This window comes from Anabrus simplex, chromosome 3, assembly GCF_040414725.1.
Source record: "Anabrus simplex isolate iqAnaSimp1 chromosome 3, ASM4041472v1, whole genome shotgun sequence".
Taxonomy (NCBI): domain Eukaryota; kingdom Metazoa; phylum Arthropoda; class Insecta; order Orthoptera; family Tettigoniidae; genus Anabrus; species Anabrus simplex.
This window is the reverse complement of record NC_090267.1, coordinates 222,539,007-222,558,406: the sequence shown is the minus strand read 5'-3', so window position 1 is coordinate 222,558,406 and position 19,400 is coordinate 222,539,007. Positions and strand designations below refer to the sequence as shown.

The 19,400-nt window shown below is 39.3% G+C and overlaps 1 protein-coding gene across 1 annotated transcript in view; it reads left to right on the top strand.

Moving 5' to 3' along the window:
- Positions 1–19,400, top strand: part of htt (huntingtin) — a 900,697-nt gene that overhangs the window by 733,726 nt on the left and 147,571 nt on the right. Inside the window, exon 37 of the mRNA XM_067142878.2 lies at positions 8,124–8,355. Coding sequence (XP_066998979.2) covers positions 8,124–8,355 — 232 coding nt within the window. The remainder of the gene's footprint in view (positions 1–8,123; positions 8,356–19,400) is intronic.

Here is a 19,400-nt window from a genome sequence, read left to right as displayed (position 1 = left end):
TATTTCAGGAATGGGTTGTACTTCAATTTTTCACCAAGGAATAAAACAGATGGCTCGTAGTTTGCGAGTCGGTTGCTGAGATGGTAGCATGAAACCTTGGTCTTAGAAGCACTGGGGATCAATCGCCAAGACTTGAAGATTGTTGCAATTTTTTTCCAAGTCTGCTGAAAGAATGCCTTCTCCATCCTCAAAATTTCTGCTTTGAGTTACCAGTGCAATGTTGTCTACATAGATGAACTTAGTAGTTGTTGTTGGTGGTAAGTCATGGATATAGAGGTTGAAGAGAACTGGGGCCAATACTGATCCCTGTGGCAGACCGTCATTTAATTTTCTTTTTCGATTTTTAGAATCACCTAGGAATACTACAAAAGCTCTCTCACAGAGCATGTTGGAAATTAGGTTTGCAATTTCCAAGCAAGGAATTACTTCGAGCACTTTAAGAATTATTCCATGTTGCCAGACAGTATCATATGCACATGTCAGGTCAATAAAGACAGCTGTTGATTTTAACTTCTTTTGGAAGCCTGCCTACATGTGAGTGGTAAGAGCCAAAACTTGATCAGTACAGCTATGATTTCTTCTGAAACTAGCTAGGATGGTAGTTTTCAAGGGCCTGTTACATGAACAAACTTTGCAACATTTCTGCTTTTCACTTTTCAATTCTTGCAAAGTGCAAAGTCTTTCTGTTCCACCATGATCTAGGTTGTACTTTTCTATTTCTTCGCAGAGTGAAAAGTCTTTGCGAATGAGTGATCCGATCGAGTTTCTTCCATGAGCAAACTGTATAGGCATAATACTCTATGATTTTAATGCTTTACTTTTCGTGGCGAACTTGACGGTATAATTATGGTAAAGAAAGGTTGGTATTACAAGAATCTGGCTGTGCTGGAAGTTGTCAAGGAGAAACGTGACATCCTTTTTGACAACTTTAAAGGCAACCTCTCAAATGATGACATACATCACTGTTAACGAGAGTACCGCCAACACATCCACACACAGAAGGAAATTCACCTTTCATTAGAAATCCCGTCGCTATATTATGTGGATTATCAGGCCAACGTACTGTTAGGATATATTACATTTACTATAACATCTACGACTTTGATAACAGTTCTGTAAATAATTGATTTTGATGTCCCACGGATTGGTGCTACACCGTGCAGTTGGGCACCATTCCCTAACCAATGTATATACAGTAAGCATATAAGAATTTGTTCTTTTTTGGAAAGGAATTGACTTCTTTTTGTTGCTTGTTTCAATAAATGACCGATAATTTCAAGAATGTAGTCAGGCTATGTTGGGGTAATACAAAATCACTCGCGAAAGTCTGTCGAAGTGAGGTTATGAAAATTAATCTTTTCTTTTTATGTTCTCTTATTGGATTCTTCACCACTGTCCTCACGTGATGAGAATAAAATCTCACGTCGTAACATGTTTATATCACTAAACAAAATTCTACGCTGAGAAACTAGTGTACATACTTCTTAATTAACATATGAAAAGGGAATCGTCTCTTTGCAAGATTTATGAAAACTTTTGACTTCATTTCTTTGCACTTCGCATTTCTGTACCAATGGAGGAACATAACAGTCTTAAAAAGTGAAAAGATTCCTCACTTTTCACTTTGCAAGCTAAATCTGAAAAGTGATGGTGGAACAAAATCTGAACTGAAAAGTGCAAAGTGAAAAGTTGCAAAGTTTGTTCGTGGAACAGGCCCCAGGTCTTTGCTCTGACTTTCCAGGTTTAAGAAGGGCAATCACCTTAGACTGTTAAACTACTTTGGCAGGTTGTGAGTCTGAAGGATGTAAGTAAAAAGAGAAGTAATTCACTTTATGCTATGTGGGCCCATATTTCGAAGGAATTCATTGTAAATGTTATCTGGGCCAGCAGCCTTGCCGGTTTTCAGCATTTTGATTGCAGCTTCAACTTTCTGAATAGAGAATGGCCTAGACAGTTCTTCATTCTTCGGTGTTCAATGTTTGAGCTTGGTAAGCTAATGTTTCACAGTTTTTGTATGGCATTTATTTCTCTTTTTTCGGTTGACTTCAACCATTCTATTTGCAATGGCATCTGGGCTCAAGTTAGTGCACTGCTTTTTAGAATAATGTTTTCCAGTAATTCGATTTAAGACTCTCCAAGCTTTTCTGCTCAATTTTGAGAGTCTATGTCTTTCACTGTTGCTTCCCACTTTTCTATCCTCTTCTTGTCTAATGACCGTAAAAGCTGTGAACCTACTTTGTGGCTGCCTGTTGTTTGATATTCTTTGTACAGAGCCTCACTTTCTGGATTCCATTCTGGCACAATATTTTCTGAAACCTCTCAGAATTTTCAATTTGGCAGCTGAAATGACTAAGTTGACAAAGTCACCATATATTGCCATTGATGCTTTCACGGCCTGTACTTATAGACATGATATAAGCTTTTGGGCTTATGCCTTACATTCATAACACTACAGATCGAATTGCCAAGGTCCTCCGCAAACACAAAATAAAAACAGTGTTTGGCACCATCATTGAAATTGCTCACAATCTGGGTAAATCCAAGGACAAATTGTCCCCAATTTTACATCCTGGGGGGATACAAAATTCCCTGTACTTGCGGTAAGGTATACATTGGCCAAACATGCCGGTCCATTGGTACTCACATCAAGCAACATGAACATAATATTCGTCTCAACCAGCCAGACAAATCAGCAATAGCTGAGCACACACTACGCCGGGTCATGATGTCATGTTCCAAGATGCTCGAGCATTTACTCACACAAGACACTACAGGTCGAGGATTATACAGGAAGCTGTGGAAATACATAGAAATCCTAACAATTTCAACAGGGACACTGGCTATCAATTAAGTAATACCTGGTTTCAAGCCATTAAGGATTTACAAAGGTAGTTCCCTTCCTTGTCCCTTGACTATTGTTTTTTCGTTTCGATGTTTTCCAAATTCGTACGTTCCTCATTGCCAGATATTTCATTCCAGGCTTGTGTCAATGTCATACCTTCATATGTGTGTACGCCTGTTATGTTATGTGACCCTCTCAGACTGATTCTAATGGTTCCATCAGTTTCCGCTTCAAACGCTAGCATTTTACCGTGTCCGAGGAGCCATCTGGTGACGAGTTAACATACTATTTCCACGTCTATTTGGTAACATCCAAATTCAAAGCTCATTGTTTTAGAAGCCTTTCTCGAGGACAGTCGAGATTTTCTTCTGATGACGCAGAGCATGGTTCTCTGTGAAACGTAAAGAATTTCAGCTTATTTTCTTGACACGGCAGAAGCTCAAAAGCCTATATCATGTCTGGAAGTCATCATAGTTACTGGCAGTTGGTTCTAGATTTATATCAGACAGCTTCTGATCAATATCTTTAGAGAATTTATCCCAGTTTGCACGATTAAAATTCCACCTGGTTAAAGGTACTGATGTCACCAGGGGTATTTTCATACCTGCTTCCAACAGAACTGGTTGATGCTGGCTCTTTGGGAAACTTGACAAAATTGTGCCTGTAATACTGAGAGGTTGATCAAAGCAATCCTTGGACACAAATGATAAGTCGGGGTTTGAGGTCTCTTCTCCAGCGAGCAGAATGGAAAGTGCCCTTGTCTTTCGCATCAAAAACTAAGTGCAGTTCAGATATTACGGCCCACTGAGTTAATACCTCACCATTGTCATCAACTGTGTCATATCGCCAGTTAGTATGATGGCCGTTAAAATCTCGAGTCTAAATGCAGGGATGGCTGAAGGTTGGCAAAATGCTAGGAGGCCACCTGATGCTAGGAGGCTTATACACGTTAACAACTATTAGGTTATTAACCTGTATTACTATGGAGAAAATGAGATCCTTGACACTTGAGTCAACAACTTGAACTGCTGTAAGACTGGATTAGTCATAGGTGGCAATCCCATACTTCTGTTGGTGGATAGTGTAGTGATTATTTGGAATTGAAAGATTGGGGAATTTTATATCATGTATTTATGTATGGTTTATATGTTCTGTGTGTGAATTTTGGAACTATTTAATTTTGATATGGCTTCAAGATTGTTTGGTTGTTGTAAAAAATTGAAGTAGATGTAATGATTAGTAAACACCCTGTACTACACGTGCTAGATCGGAATGGGATGCTTCCTGGAGTTTCCGGTTTCATCATATTGCATTAGTTTCAAAATTTCTCGATGTTACTCGGTGTTCTTTATCAGCACTTTATGCTGGGCCCTCATTGGATAAAATAAAAGTAAGTGTGATTGGCGGACGAAGCAAAATATGGATGCTCATTGGTTGTTTTACGATATCCTCATTTCCGGAGAGGAGCACGTGGCTTACGTCAAGCTCTGCTGAGCCTTCTTTGAATCATGACCAATAAAGTGAGAGGTAGCCTTCTCCAGGTGACGGGTCTTCTTGGCCCCTCCAACAGGTAAGCACTTAGTTGTTTTTCATCTTTCAGGTTATCTTCAAATGTAGTGTTCCGTTTAATTTCTTTTGCCGGAGCTTACCCGTTTTTTTCCTTCTGTCGTCAAATTTTTCTTAAAATGACTTAGCCTTCCGGCAAGTCATATCAGACTTGTGTTAAGAGACAGCCCCCATTTCTTTGATTTTGTAAATTAGATATTCAACGCCTCTCAATTTAATTGTAAAATGTAAATTTCCCCTTGGGGCTGTCTCATTTATCCTGTTTCATCTTGGAGTATTCACATTTAGGATGTGCACCCTTTCTCAGAAGTGTTTTTGAGGGGGCTGCCTCCTAAAGGTGCCCTGCACTAGGATAAAGATTTTATATGTTGTTTCCCTTTGTTACATGTACATACTTAATGACTGTATGTTACTTTCCTTTTTCTTTCCGTCAGTATTATGTGATTTAAATGTTTCGCCATGAACAGTGGAACATTGTGTGAGATGTTCTGGCCTAAAGTTAAATGACTGAAATTCGACCCTTGGGATAAATTATAATTAATTTTAGAAACCATTTTCAATTTTAGAAGTGTAATTTTGTGAATTATTTGCGCTTTAATTTTATCTAAATTGTTAAGTAAACTTATGGAATTAGAATCACTATTGATTTTGCTTCTTCAGCATTGCCAATACCTTTCACCACCTGGATATGGTTTCCAGCCGCATCCCAACTATCCTTCTTTAGCCGTCATGTTGGTTAACCTGTTTGTTATTGTTTTCCGTGCTTAATGTGTGTATGGCTTTAATTTTGTACATATTATTATCATGTCTCTTGGCGTTAATTTGTGTTGCTGTGTAACGAGGTGGTTGCACAATGGTAGCAAATATTATTATTATTATTATTATTATTATTATTATTATTATTATTATTATTATTATTATTATTATTATTATTATTATTATTATTATTATTGTTGTTGTTGTTGTTGTTGTTGTTGTTATTATTATTATTACTTGTAGCCGTATTTACCCCGGAGCAGTTACAGATAGCATCGACTAGGATATAGCCGGATATTCATCCTCTTCAGTCAAAGTCCTGTTCATCTGTGGTGTGTGTCTCCTGAATGTTGACGATATCAGTGTCAAGGTTGTTCAGCTGTTTTCTAAGATATTCACACTCGGCACGACTTAAGCCTTCAATATTTAGTTGGAAAATATGGACTGAAGGTCCATTGTCTATTATTGAGTGGTTCTGAAAAGAACCATTATTGCCAAAAGTTTAAGACATTATGTTATTCAATTGCATCACTTTATGTCGCTGTTGCTCACTTAGCATCACCCGAGGGACACATGCAGGGCAATCAATAGGTAAAATCCTGCAGACGTGAGCAACTGTCATCCCCGTTTTCAGCACTGTGATGCTTCTTTGTTTGAGAGCAGGCAACTCTACCATGTAAATCATAATATAAAAGTAATGTCATTGTATTTTTCTTTGTTTGCCTGTCTCTGGTAGAATGGGGCTAGCCCACTGAACTAAAAGAATCTTCAATTCCAAAATAGGTTTCTAATATAATATGCTGCCGCCTCAATGTTACTCATCGTCATGGTTTTGGAATCTCCTTGATGTCCTTTGGCTTATTGTGTTTTCTAATTTGCTATTGTTTGACCTTTGCGTCTAAAACTTTACATTCCTCTGATATCACTTTTAAACCTGACTGTGTTTATTTGGTGCACGGAACATCACTTGGGTTCTGAGGGCAGGACCATATGCCCAAGTGCCTGTGTGCACTCCCACAGTGAAATAGTTCAGTTAAGAATTTTGTATGTCATGAATTTGTGTATATTAATAGCAGATCTAATTTCCAGCATCAGCCGTGCCCGTTAATGTCTGTGGGCTATCTCCTTTTTAATCTCTTTCAGGGTTATTATGTTTAATAAACCCTCTCTTAAGGAATATGATTACCTGAGTTCAAGAACATAGGTGCCTCCAGGTTACATTCCTGGCAGGGTAGTCCAGCATCTTCCTCATCCTGCTCTCCATCTGTTCCTATTGCCTTTAGTTGTCTGTATTTGTGTATTTTTTTCCCTTTGTTTGTTTATTATTTTACTATTTTTAATGTGTATAATGTTACCAGTCAGTACAGCTTTAACTTAGAGAAATAATAGTCTCTCTAATTTTTTTATTTTATGTTTTTTCTTTGTAAATGACTTCCTGCCCCTTAAACCTTTTATTACTTATAAGGATATTGTGCTTGGAGCAGAAGGATAGGGAAATAGGAATAAGGAAGGAGAAAGACTGCTGGATTTGTGCAAAAGAAATGGGATGATGGTCGGGAACTCGTGGTTCAAAAAGAGAGAAAGCCATAAGATAACATGGTATAGCAGTGACTGGTCTAGGAAATCCATTGTAGATTACATGATCTACGACTGGGAAATGAAGAGGAATGTTATAGATTTCTTTTGCACAAATCCAGTAGTCTTTCTCCTTCCTTATTCCTATTTCCCCATCCTTCTGCTCCAAGCACAATATCCTTATAAGTACTAAAAGGTTTAAGGGGCAGGAAGTCATTTACAAAGAAAAATCATAAAAATAAAAAAAAAATTAAAGAGACTATTATTTCTCTAAGTTAAAGCTGTACTGACTGGTAACATTATACACATTAAAAATAGTAAAATAATGAACAAAGGGGGAAAAAAATAACACAAACACAGACAACTAAGGGCAATAGAAACAGATGGAGAGCAGGATGTGGAAGATGCTGGACTACCCTGCGGATACCGAGGAGGATGCACGAAACGGAGATAACAGGTAAACACCCAAGAGGAAGACCAAGAGGTGGATAAAAGGAGTGGAAGTGTGTGTACAGAGAAGAGAGAGGACTGGGCAAGAGTGACTAGGGAGAAGTGGTGGGAAGACAAGAGAAGATGGGGAGGTTTTTGTTCCAAGCAGACCCGGCCAACAGCTGAAAACTGCAGTTGATGATGATGATGATGAAGGATATTGTTGTCTATCTTTTTCCATTGGAGCTGAGCTCTTTGGAAGACAAATTGATGTAAATAAATGAGAGATGGCTTACCTTCTCTTCTTCTTTTTTTTTTTTTCACTTATTCTAATAATGGATGAAGCCCGCCTGGTGGCCATGATCGTTAAGGCGCTGAAGTCTAAAACGGTCTAACACCGAGGTTAGCCGGTTCGAGTCCCGTTGGTCGAAAAAATTTTCACCATCAGAATGTTGGCCGGCAGGGTAGGGGAGGTGGTGGTATACAATTTCTAATCACTAGATTGCGTGCCAAAAGCCTGGATTAAATTCCATACCTCTCCGCAGTGCTCATATGGAGTGAGGGCATATGACGCTGTTGATGGTGATTCGTCCGTCGGATGGGGACGTTAAGCCTTGAGCAGACCCCTTGGTGCTATTCGACAGGAGTAGGCTATGTGCCGGCACCGGGTTTCACCCTCTCCCTACTATCATATATCACGTCATTCATTTCATCTCCCATTAACTCCTCTGATGAGGTTGACGTCAGGAAGGGCATCCGGTCATAAAAAAAAACCGCCACGACAAATTCATCTCACCTCATACCCGACCCCGTAGGGAAACGGGACAAGGGTTGGACAAACAAACATTCTAATAATGGATGAGGTTTGTTGATTTAGTTACCGACATCTTTTTCTATTCATTTTACCTTTCTTCTCTATCTAATAGCATTGTTCGGTGTTGTATTCTGATTTTAGGCTGTACACTGGTTAATTTCCAGTCATCAGGCAGATTCAGGAAGAACTCCCCAACCTAGATTCCTAGAGCTGGGGCTGACCTGTGCAGATGCTGTGTTGTGCGATCCAAATTTGAGTGCAGTTATTGGAAGTGTAAATCTTGCTTCTTGGACGGCCTCAGCAGCAGGATCCCTTACAATGTGTGTAATGTATTTGTTAGAAGAAGAAACACTGCCTACATTGCCAGCAGCAGGTTTGTACTAAATATTTCACCCATGTGGCATCAACCTTTCTTTTAACTTTTAATTTCTTCTTGGGTTTGAATGCAAATTTTGATTCCCAGTAATCAGCATTCATTGTTTTGTTTATTTCTATATTTGTTTAAAATCATATTTCTGTGTGTACATTTTAATATTAAAAACTGATACTTGGTTTTTATACCAGAGAGGACAAATAATGGCCTATGCCAGATTGAGTTTGATTATTTTCTGCCTGTCAGTTTATATGTCTGTCTGTTACAGCATCGTGGCAAAATGAGTAGCTGGATTTTCATGAAACATGTTATTTAAGATTAGGTTAAGAGCAAGTAGGATCTCAATTATACATTGCTAAAAAAAAACATTCACTATTCACCAAGAGGGGTCATCAGAGGGAGCCTGAAACAAAACTTGATGTATCACTCATTGAGGTTGTTTTTACAGACAACATTATTGTGACAAATTTGTTTAGAATATTATTTGTAGATTTTTTTGTCCTATATCTATTTTTGATTCAGTGAAAAGTAAGGGAAATATGAATGGAAGTGGTGTGAAGTCCAAAAGCCAATAACTGACTCTATAGAGAGTTGCCATGGGACAGAGCAAGTGGCTGCACGGTTTGGGTCATCTAGCTGTCAGTTTGCATTTGGGAGATAGTGAGTATGAACCCCACTGTCAGCTGCCTTGAAGATGGTTTTCCATGGTTTCCCATTTTCATGCCAGACTGCTTTGAAATATAATAGTTTTTCTGCCATGAGTAACCATCACAAAGACCATAATCATTATTGTACCACAATAGAACAAGATCAAAAAATTCTACAAAGTGAACAAAAAGGTCCACTACTCAACTTCTTAGATAATTTTTACATTTGTATGAATCAGTATAAGAACCCAGTTCTCAACTTAAATGAGATAATGAAAAAAGGACATAATATGGGAATATTTCTTACTACAAATAATCGGAATGAAACAGGAACAGAAGAAATCACAATTATTACACTCAGTTTGTCACCGCCCCCATTATCCCGCATATCGCAGTCTCCCGCAAGCCAAGCCCCATTTCGCCACTCCACCTCCTCCTAACAACACATCTTGCACCTTAACTGCAGGAGCAAGTCAGTCAAGAGCTGGACTCCGTAGTCAGAGAACATGGATGTGACAAGCGGGCCATGTGATGTAAATTTTCGTTCTTCATAACTTACCTTAAATGTTTTTCTGGTAGTCGCCATTTTTCAGCTCTTAATTTGATTTGTATTATCCATTTTACAGACTAAAAATCAGATGGTTCAACAATAATGTTTATGTATATCAGCTCATGCCTGAACATAACAACTAAGCCAACAATTTACAGATACTAGTTGAACTACACCAAGGGACAACAAAAACACTGAAACAAAAAGACCTCCAGCTCAAGACTGTTCTGATGATCACCATCTCATAGACATGATATAGGCTTTTGGACTTATGTCATGTCAAGAAATCAAGGTGAAATTCTTTATGTTTCACAGAGAACTCGACTTGAGCTCGAGGACAGTCAAGATTTTCCTCTGATGACGCCCAAAAGTCTATAAGTACGGGCCATGAAAGCATCAATGGCAACACCATCTCATAGTTTTTAACTTTCATCATGCTTTTTAAGAAAAACATTTTTAACTAACATTTTATTTTGTGTGTCTGATGTTTTTAGTTCACTATATATGTCTTACTTAGGTGACCCAGTACCAGGTCGAAGATGTCTGTGTAAAGTTTCATTTTAATTGGATGTAAAATATTATAGTATTCACTACGAGGATATCAAAATAATTTTGTACAATTTTGTAAGGAGCTTGTCAACCTTGCTGTATTTCAAGTTCTACTTCATCATGATGGAGAATGCAGTTCCTCATTCGTAGGACCACTAAGCACCAGGTCATCTTCTCATTCTTTTTAGAAGACCCTTTACTCGTTGTACCCAGGTCCTGAACTAACTTCTTTCTTGATCCAATGTGTCTGAGATACAGGCCAGATGCTCCTCCACTGCATGATCAACAAAAATATAATCATGCATGTGCTAAGTGATTGTCCCATTAGAGAGAGAGAGAGAGAGAGAGAGAATGTGTGTGTGTTTACATGTGCAGGTATTTAGTTGAGCCCCTGTGTCAGTATATTTTAATGGCCCACATGGCCATAATTTTGCATCCCTTGCACACAAACTGACTTAATTTGTTAGTGTGTGCACTTTGTGCTGTATAATCGACATGTTCAAGATGATTGAATGGCCCATTGCATGTGAAATAAGGTCAATTATCAGGTTGAAAATAGCAAGAAATGTGAAACGTAACATCAGTGAGGCTCATCAGCAGATCTGTTAAAAATATGTACCCAATGCTGTGAATGTTGTCAGAGTGTGTAAGTGAGTGAGGTTACCAGTGGCGTATGCTGGGTTCAAGACGTGGGCTACCACTAGACTTAGGTTACCCCTTTTCGATAGTTGTTTTAGTGAACGTGAAGCTTTCAGCACTTTGAGTTGCAGCCAATAGCCAACGGAAAAGTCTGCTGTGTTGTCAAGACTGCTTCACAAGTTACTGCCCTGGCCTCCACCACTGCCAATACTCAACACCTGATCAGTGGAGATGGAAACCTAAGGTTTAGCAAATTAAAGTCCGTCTTTGTGGCTACATGGATAGAATGCTTGCCTTTAGTGCAATAGCCCCGGTTCAATTTTCAGAATTGTTAATTCCCCTTGTTTGGGGACTGGGTATTTATGATGCCTTCGCCATTCATTTTATCCTCATTAGGTCACCATCAAGCCTATACAGATGCCATGCAGCATTAATAATATTGTTATTGTTATGGAGTTTCCGTGGAACAGAGAGAAGTGAAAGAAGGTGTGGGCTTGAATGGGTCTATCTACGATATAAAAAATTACGAAGGCGTTTTTTTTTTTCCAACCTCCGGAGGGTCATAAATGAAAGACTTTGTACGTATCCAAATGAATTTATTACCAAATGTTAGGTACAAATGTGGTTACTTTTCAACATAATCACCATGGAGGTTGAGGCATTTGTCATACCTGTGGACAAGCTTTTTGATCCCCTCTGCACAGTATGTTGCCGCCAGTGAGTTCAAATAGGCCCGAACATTGGTTTGAAGATCTTCATCCTCCTGGAACCTCTGCCCTCCCAGCCACTTTTTCAGTTCCAGGAAGAGGTGGAAGTCACTCGGCGCTAAATCGGGACTGTACGGTGGGTGTTCAAAAACGTCCCACCGAAATTCCTCCTGCAGAAGTTGTTGGGTGACACGAGCACTGTGAGGGCGTGCGTTGTCATGAATGAAGAGGATTCCGCATGCCTCGTTGTTTGTTCTGTATGGCCCTCCACAGTCGTTGTAAAGTCTGGCAATAAACAGCTGCATTGATCTTAGACCCCCGTTCCATGAACTCAACAAGCAACACACCTTTTTGGTCCCAAAAGACTGTAGCCATCATCTTCCTTTTGTTGAAGGTTTGCTTAAACTTCTTTGGTTTGTTTGGTGAGTGCGTGTGCATCCATTTGCGTGATTGTTGTTTTGTTTCGATGGTGACGTACGAAACCCAAGTCTCATCACCAGTCACAATTTTCTTCAACAAATCGGCACCTTCAGCCTCATAACAGGTAAGAAACGTTGACGCTGCTGCCATCCGGCGACTTTTGTGGTCATCAGACAACATCTTTCAAACCCATCGGACGCACAATTTCCTGTAGCGAAGGTGTTCTGTTAGGATCTTGTAAACAGATGACCTTGAAACTGCAGGAAATTTCTCACACAACTCGCTTACGGTAAGCCTTTGGTTCTTGCGAACCTCTTGGTCAATTTCGTGAACAGTATCATCTGTAGCTACAGACTTGTGTCCTTGCCCCCCTTCATCGTAACATCGGTCCGGCCTTCTTTGAACTTCCTGCACCATTCATGCACAACACCATCACTCATAACGTTTGGACCGTACACTCGACTCATTCGTCGATAAATGTCAGCTGCGCTATTCCCTTCTGCTTGAAGGAAACGTATCACACTACGCACTTCACATTTGGTGGGAGCGTCAATAGTAGTGGCCATGTTTCCATGCCAATACCTCAGCTCACACTGGTATGAGGAAGTTGCTGTGACCACGGGTAGAGGGGAGGACTTGCGCAGTCATCTTCCATGCAAGAACAGTTCCCACAGCTTGTGTAGTTCTTTACCTGCTCGATCGGAGGTTGGAAAAAAAAAATGCCTTTGTAAATTAAAACTTTAAAATAAAGGTTATATTTCTTTTCAAATCTCTAACTTAACAAAACTTTTCACTTAGTGAAATCACAAGGTTACAGGTACAAACCAATGTTGATACATGAAATTTACAATTTCTGAGCTTCAAGCTCTCATTTACAAGTTTACAATGCCGCAAATGTAGCATTTGGATAGACAAGGAGAGAAATGTCCCAAGACAGAGCACTTTGCTCCAACCATTACAATTTACAGCCTTTCGGAGGCACCCCTCAATATTACAACAATCTCAGGAAAGAGCTTACATGCTCTCCCACTTCAACCTAGGAGGCTGTGCTCCCAGCTTCTTGCAGCCTACTCAGGGCAATATTACACAAAACCCTTACACTTCTGGCCTCACTAGGCCCAATCTGCAATTTACAGTTTTTGTACACAGGGGTATCTATTACCCAAACTATTGGGCCTTCGTGGAAAAGAAGAACAGGCTAAATTACTGGCCCAAAACTCAATGTATTGTGGCGTACACTTGCACTCCAGGAAAAGCAGGTATAAAATCCTACTTGGGCTTGCGGCCCGATGATGCAGAGGCTAATCCCAAGCTACTGAGGTGACTCAAAGGACAAGTTCATTTATGATTTACATTTAAAAAAAGTTACAACATCGTAATCACCTCAAGATAAATTGAAGGGGAACTTGAGAGGGTAACGCACTCTCTATCCCCGATTTTCGGTTTATGTCTTTATCAAATTTTACATTAGCAGGAAGAAAGATTACATTCGAGAAAACAGATAGTTTAGGATTAGGACCTCCACTCGGATAAGTTGCGGAGATAGCTACAGAGATAGAAAACTAGGCTAATGTTCTGCCTGCCGAAGATTGAGGCACCCCGCCTCCTGTTTTAACACACACACTCAGAACGTTGACAATCAAGAAGACAAGGTAACTAGAAAAGCCGCAGCTTTTACACCCGAGGGGAGGGTTTGAGAAGGCTCTGGACTAAATCCGGACACACCCTGTCATTTTTTTGGCAAAGAAATACAGAAAATTTGTGATTGGTCAAAAACCCAAGCTGGTGGGATGAGAAGGAAGTGTTGCAACCCTTGAAATATCAAAATAAATGAAAGTTAATTTAGTTGTGAAAACCTATAATCACAAAACTTTAAATCACTAATTCTTCCACCTTGCACCAGAGTGCATGATCTCAGCTTTTTGGAAGGACATCTGTGGTTAAAAGTTCAAATTTCTTGATGTACACCAAAACAAAACAAATAAATCCAATCAGTGTAGGAAACTGACACAGGTGTAGAATATATTGGAAGTGGAAAGTGTTATAGATTTTATTTGTGAACCTTGTTAAGTAGTACTTATGGTATGATCTGAAGTGTGGGGATAGAATGTTTTATTTGTATTCCCATGTAACTACCTAACCTGTGCAGTGTAAATATTTTGGTCACATATGGTATTTGTAACTAGTAGATTTCATTTCTATATTTACTGGAACTGTCCAGAAAGTTGTGACATGAATGTTTGAACAGGGTGTGTTAGCCTTTGTTAGTTATGTATTCTAGAAAGTATGTTCTGACTATTCTGCAATTGGAAGATTCGCGATCGTATGTATTCGAGAAAGTATTTAAAGATCGCGACTGAAGTTAGTGTTGTGATTGGTCAATCCGGGCAAGCTCCTGTGTTCTGATTGGCTACTCCAAGGCCAGGGCCCCCTTTAAAAGGGGCTAGGCAGCATTTCGTGAGAGGTCTGAGGTCTTAAGTCTCTGAGCCGTCTTGGCCTTGGCCTGCCGAGCCTGCCGAAGTTTTTGACGTCGTGAACGTCGCCTCGGTACCAGCATGGGCAGCCTTGGGGTAAGCGCTGTTGCTTTCTGTGCGTTTTAAGTTCCATTTAATTTTCGTTGGTGTATCACAGGAGTTTGCCCTAATCACCACTCTTTTGATCACATGTGAAAAGCTGGTTTTGATTTCACGTAATAGTATTTTGTGCTTCCTCTTACCTTCAATATTGTATTTGTGGAATTTGATTTGTACTGAGATATACTTGCTTAACTCTTTGAACTTGTAGGAAGCTCTCGTCAAAGAATATATAACTTATGTGTCTCTAAGAACATGTATCTGTATCTTACGAAAGGTGTATCGGTATTTTTCACATTGACTGAAACTGTTCGTATTTTATTTATTTTTTAAAGTCCATCTTGTAAATAATATTTTGAAAATCAAAGATCACTGTTAATTTTTCCGAACCGCAACCTAGACACATCCATGGCCCTGGTAGGTTTCCAGTTACGTCCCACGTTCCTTGTTTATTATCGTCAAGTTGCCCTCACTGATATTTACTTCTGTTTTTGCCATAGTTCATTACATGATTACGGTGTGTATAGTGTTTAGGTACCTTGTAATTTGATTTACTTTCCTCCCTTTAACTGTCTTTGTGTAACTGCTGAAGTACCGGTTACAGAAACTTTAAAATAACAAATTACTCAGTTATTCAGTAGTGACATCTGCTGATTAATGTCCTAACTTTTATGTATTAGCAGATTCACGTTTTGTTCGATAGATAGAGTTCCTTAAGGCACTTCTTTTAAATGTGCGGGGTTGATGTGTACCTTCCGTTATTATTATTATTATTATTATTATTATTATTATTATTATTATTATTATTATTATTATTATTATCATCATCTATATATTAAAGTTTTTTATGAAAACTAAAGTCAGTCAGTCCGGCCATTCCATCCGGTCGATTTCCTTCATTTTTGTTTTAACTTAAAGGTATTCATGCACAAATTTGTCCTCAGGTACTATAAATCACTTAACTTCCACCTTCCTCAAATTATTTCATTTTTTCAATTTTTTGTATCTTTGAAGCAATCATATCTTTGGTTCTAATTGAGGTATGGGGTTTGTTTTGGCCTAAGAACACTCAGTGGATCAGGTTCTTTCATTTCAGCTTTTAACTATTCAAATTGGTTCATTCTGAGCAAAGTTATGAGTGCACATTAAATTTGACGTCTCATTTCTTCAACTTTTTTTCTCATTGAACCAATCATATCTTTCGTTCTAATTGAGGTATGCAGTTTGTTTTGGTCTAAAAACGCTCAGTGGATCAAGCTCTTTCTTTTGAGGTAATAACTACTTACATTGGTAGATTATGAGAATAGTTATGAGTACATTTGTCTCCATGACAAAGTTTTTTGAAGGACTTTTTAATAGTTCAGCGCGTAGTGTTGTTCCAAGGAACGTTTAATTCAATTTCTTTGTGTAATGTATTTTCAAGTGTTTTCTTGACACAATATTACATTCTATTACCGCAGCAGATCATGTGCTTTATTTCATTAAGTTAGAGCTTTGCAAATACATCCGTGAGGATAGTAACGAACAACACCATACATTGTACACTGTGGGCGGAGCCAGCAGGAAACTGCTAGTTATTATTATAAAAATGTTAAATTTTACAGCGGTCGTACCCATCATTCACTGGTTAATTAGCTTCCTCAGGAGATTAGTGGAGTGGTGTTGTCTGATCCATGATCACGGGTTCGATTCCAACTAACAAATGGGAATACTAAACCTGAAATAACGCAATTCATTTTAGCAGATCTGCCTATAAAAAGAAAACTATATTACTTCTATAACAGCAACTCTGCAGTGTCTTCCTACAAGGATGTAGAAGTAACCGGAAGTGAAATACCAATGCTCTGTTATCTATATATAATTAAGTCAGATGTATGAGGTGAGAAACTATATACGACGAGCAATGCATGGTTGATAGTTAGCAGTGGTGATCTGATGGAACAAAGCCTAGCACAACTATCACCCGGTTCCAGCACCTATCGGATATACGTCAGCAAGCCATGTGAAGTAGGTCGAGGGGACAGGGACGAGAGTCTGGGCTGCAATATCAGTCTCCGATGCCTTGCTCTCAGAAATACGTGCAACGTTTCTTCTCACTTCTTTCAAGTTTTGTAAATGGAACAACGTGTCAGATGCTTACATTATAACGTGCTTTAGACTTCCATCATTCTCAATTGAGGTTTGGGCTTCACCGATAGCCTTCGTAGCCCTCAGTATATGCTACTGGAGGTTACACAATGAAGGCTGGGAGAATGTACATAACAGCAATAGAACACATACCTGGGCCACCTGTTTGTAAACACCAGCAAGGCTATACATGCAGTAGGCACCAAAATTCTTGAAGAAGAAGGAAAAATAAAAAGGACAGTTCCCTTTGTCCATATTGTCATTGGATTTAACTGTTTAACTTTGTTAAAATTAATATTAGTCCATACATACAGATTAACAGGACTTGTGTCGTATTTTTACTGAGTAAGTGGCTGCATGGTTTGGGTCACATAGCTATCAGGTTGCATTCAGGAGATAGTGGGTTCAAACCTCTCAATTGACAGTCCTGAAGATGGTTTTCCATGGTTTTCCCCATTTTCACACCAGGCGAATTCTGGGGCTGTACCATAATTTAGGCCATGGTTGCTTCCTTCCTACTCCTGAACTCTTCATATCTCATCATCGCTATAAGACCTATCTGTGTCGGTACAGCATAAACCATACATACATACATACATACATTATCATTATAGACTGTTATGCCTTTCAGTGTTCAGTCTGCAAGCCTCTGAGAATTTACTAAACGTCGCCACAATCCTCGATTTGCAACTAGTGTTGTGGCCTCATTTTGCTCTATACCTTTTATTTTTAAATCGTTAGAACTGAGTCTGCCGGGCTGAGTGGCTCAGACGGTTAAGGCGCTGGCCTTCTAACCCCAACTTGGCAGGTTCGATCCTGGCTCAGTCCGGTAGTATTTGAAGGTGCTCAAATACGACAGCCCCGTGTCGGTAGATTTACTGGCATGTAAAAGAACTCCTGCGGGACTAAATTCTGGCACCTCGGCGTCTCCGAAGACCTTAAAAAGTAGTTAGTGGGACGTAAAGCAAATAACATTATTATTATTAGAACTGAGTCTAACCATCGTTGTCCTGGTCTCCGTCTACTTCTCTTACCCTTCATAGCAGAGTCCATTATTCTCCTAGGTAACCTATCCTCCTCCATTCGCCTCACATGACCACACCACCGAAGCCGGTTTATGCGTACAGCTTCATCCATCGAATTCATTCCTAAATTAGCCTTTATCTCCTCATTCCGAGTACCCTCCTGCCATTGTTCCCACCTGTTTGTACCAGCAATCATTCTTGCTACTTTCATGTCTGTTACTTCTAACTTATGAATAAGATATCCTGTGTCCACCCAGCTTTCGCTCCCGTAAAGCAAAGTTGGTCTGAAAACAGACCGATGTAAAGATAGTTTCGTGTGGGAGCTGACTTCCTTCTTACAGAATACTGCTGATCGCAACTGCAATCTCACTGCATTAGCTTTACTACACCTTGATTCAATCTCACTTACTATATTACCATCCTGGGAGAACACACAACCTAAATACTTGAAATTATCGACCTGTTCTAGCTCTGTATCACCAATCTGACATTCAATTCTGTTGAATTTCTTACCCACTGACATCAATTTAGTCTTTGAGAGGCTAATTTTCATACCATACTCATTGCACCTATTTTCAATCAATCAATCAATCAATCAATCAATCAATCAATCAATCAATCAATCAATCAATCAATCAATCACTACTGATCTGCATTTAGGGCAGTCGCCCAGGTGGCAGATTCCCTATCTGTTGCTTTCCTAGCCTTTTCCGAAATGATTTCAAAGAAATTGGAAATTTATTGAACATCTCCCTTGGTAAGTTATTCCAATCCCTAACTCCCCTTCCTATAAATGAATATTTGCCCCAGTTTGTCCTCTTGAATTCCAACTTTATCTTCATATTGTGATCTTTCCTACTTTTATAAACGCCTTTCAAACTTATTCGTCTACTAATGTCATTCCACGCCATCTCTCCGCTGACAGCTCGGAACATACCACTTAGTCGAGCAGCTCTTCTTCTTTCTCTCAATTCTTCCCAACCCAAACATTGCAACATTTTTGTAATGCTACTCTTTTGTCGGAAATCACTCAGAACAAATCAAGCTGCTTTTCTTTGGATTTTTTCCAGTTCTTGAATCAGGTAATCCTGGTGAGGGTCCCATACACTGGAACCATACTCTAGTTGGGGTCTTACCAGAGACTTATATGCCCTCTCCTTTACATCCTTACTACAACCCCTAAACACCCTCATAACCATGTGCAGAGATCGGTACCCTTTATTTACAATCCCATTTATGTGATTACCCCAATGAAGATCTTTCCTTATATTAACACCTAGATACTTACAATGATCCCCAAAAGGAACTTTCACCCCATCAACGCAGTAATTCAAGTTCCAAGATATTAGACTGCAGGCTTTTGGCACAGTCTGCCATTAAGACCAAGTTATCAGCATAGGCCAAACTGCTTACTACATTTCCACCTAACTGAATCCCTCCCTGCCATTTTATACCTTTCAGCAGATGATCCATGTAAACTACGAACAGCAAAGGTGAAAGATTACAGCCTTGTCTAACCCCTGTAAGTACCCTGAACCAAGAGCTCATTCTGCCATCAATTCTCACTGAAGCCCAATTGTCAACATAAATGCTTTTGATTGATTTTAATAATCTACCTTTAATTCCATAGTCCCCCAGTATAGTGAACATCTTTTCCCTCGGTACCCTGTCATATGCTTTCTCTAGATCTAAGAAACATAAACTGCCTATTCTTCTCGTAACATTTTTCAATTACCTGGCGCATATTGAAAATCTAATCCTGACAGCCTCTTTGTGGTCTGAAACCACACTGATTTTCATCCAACTTC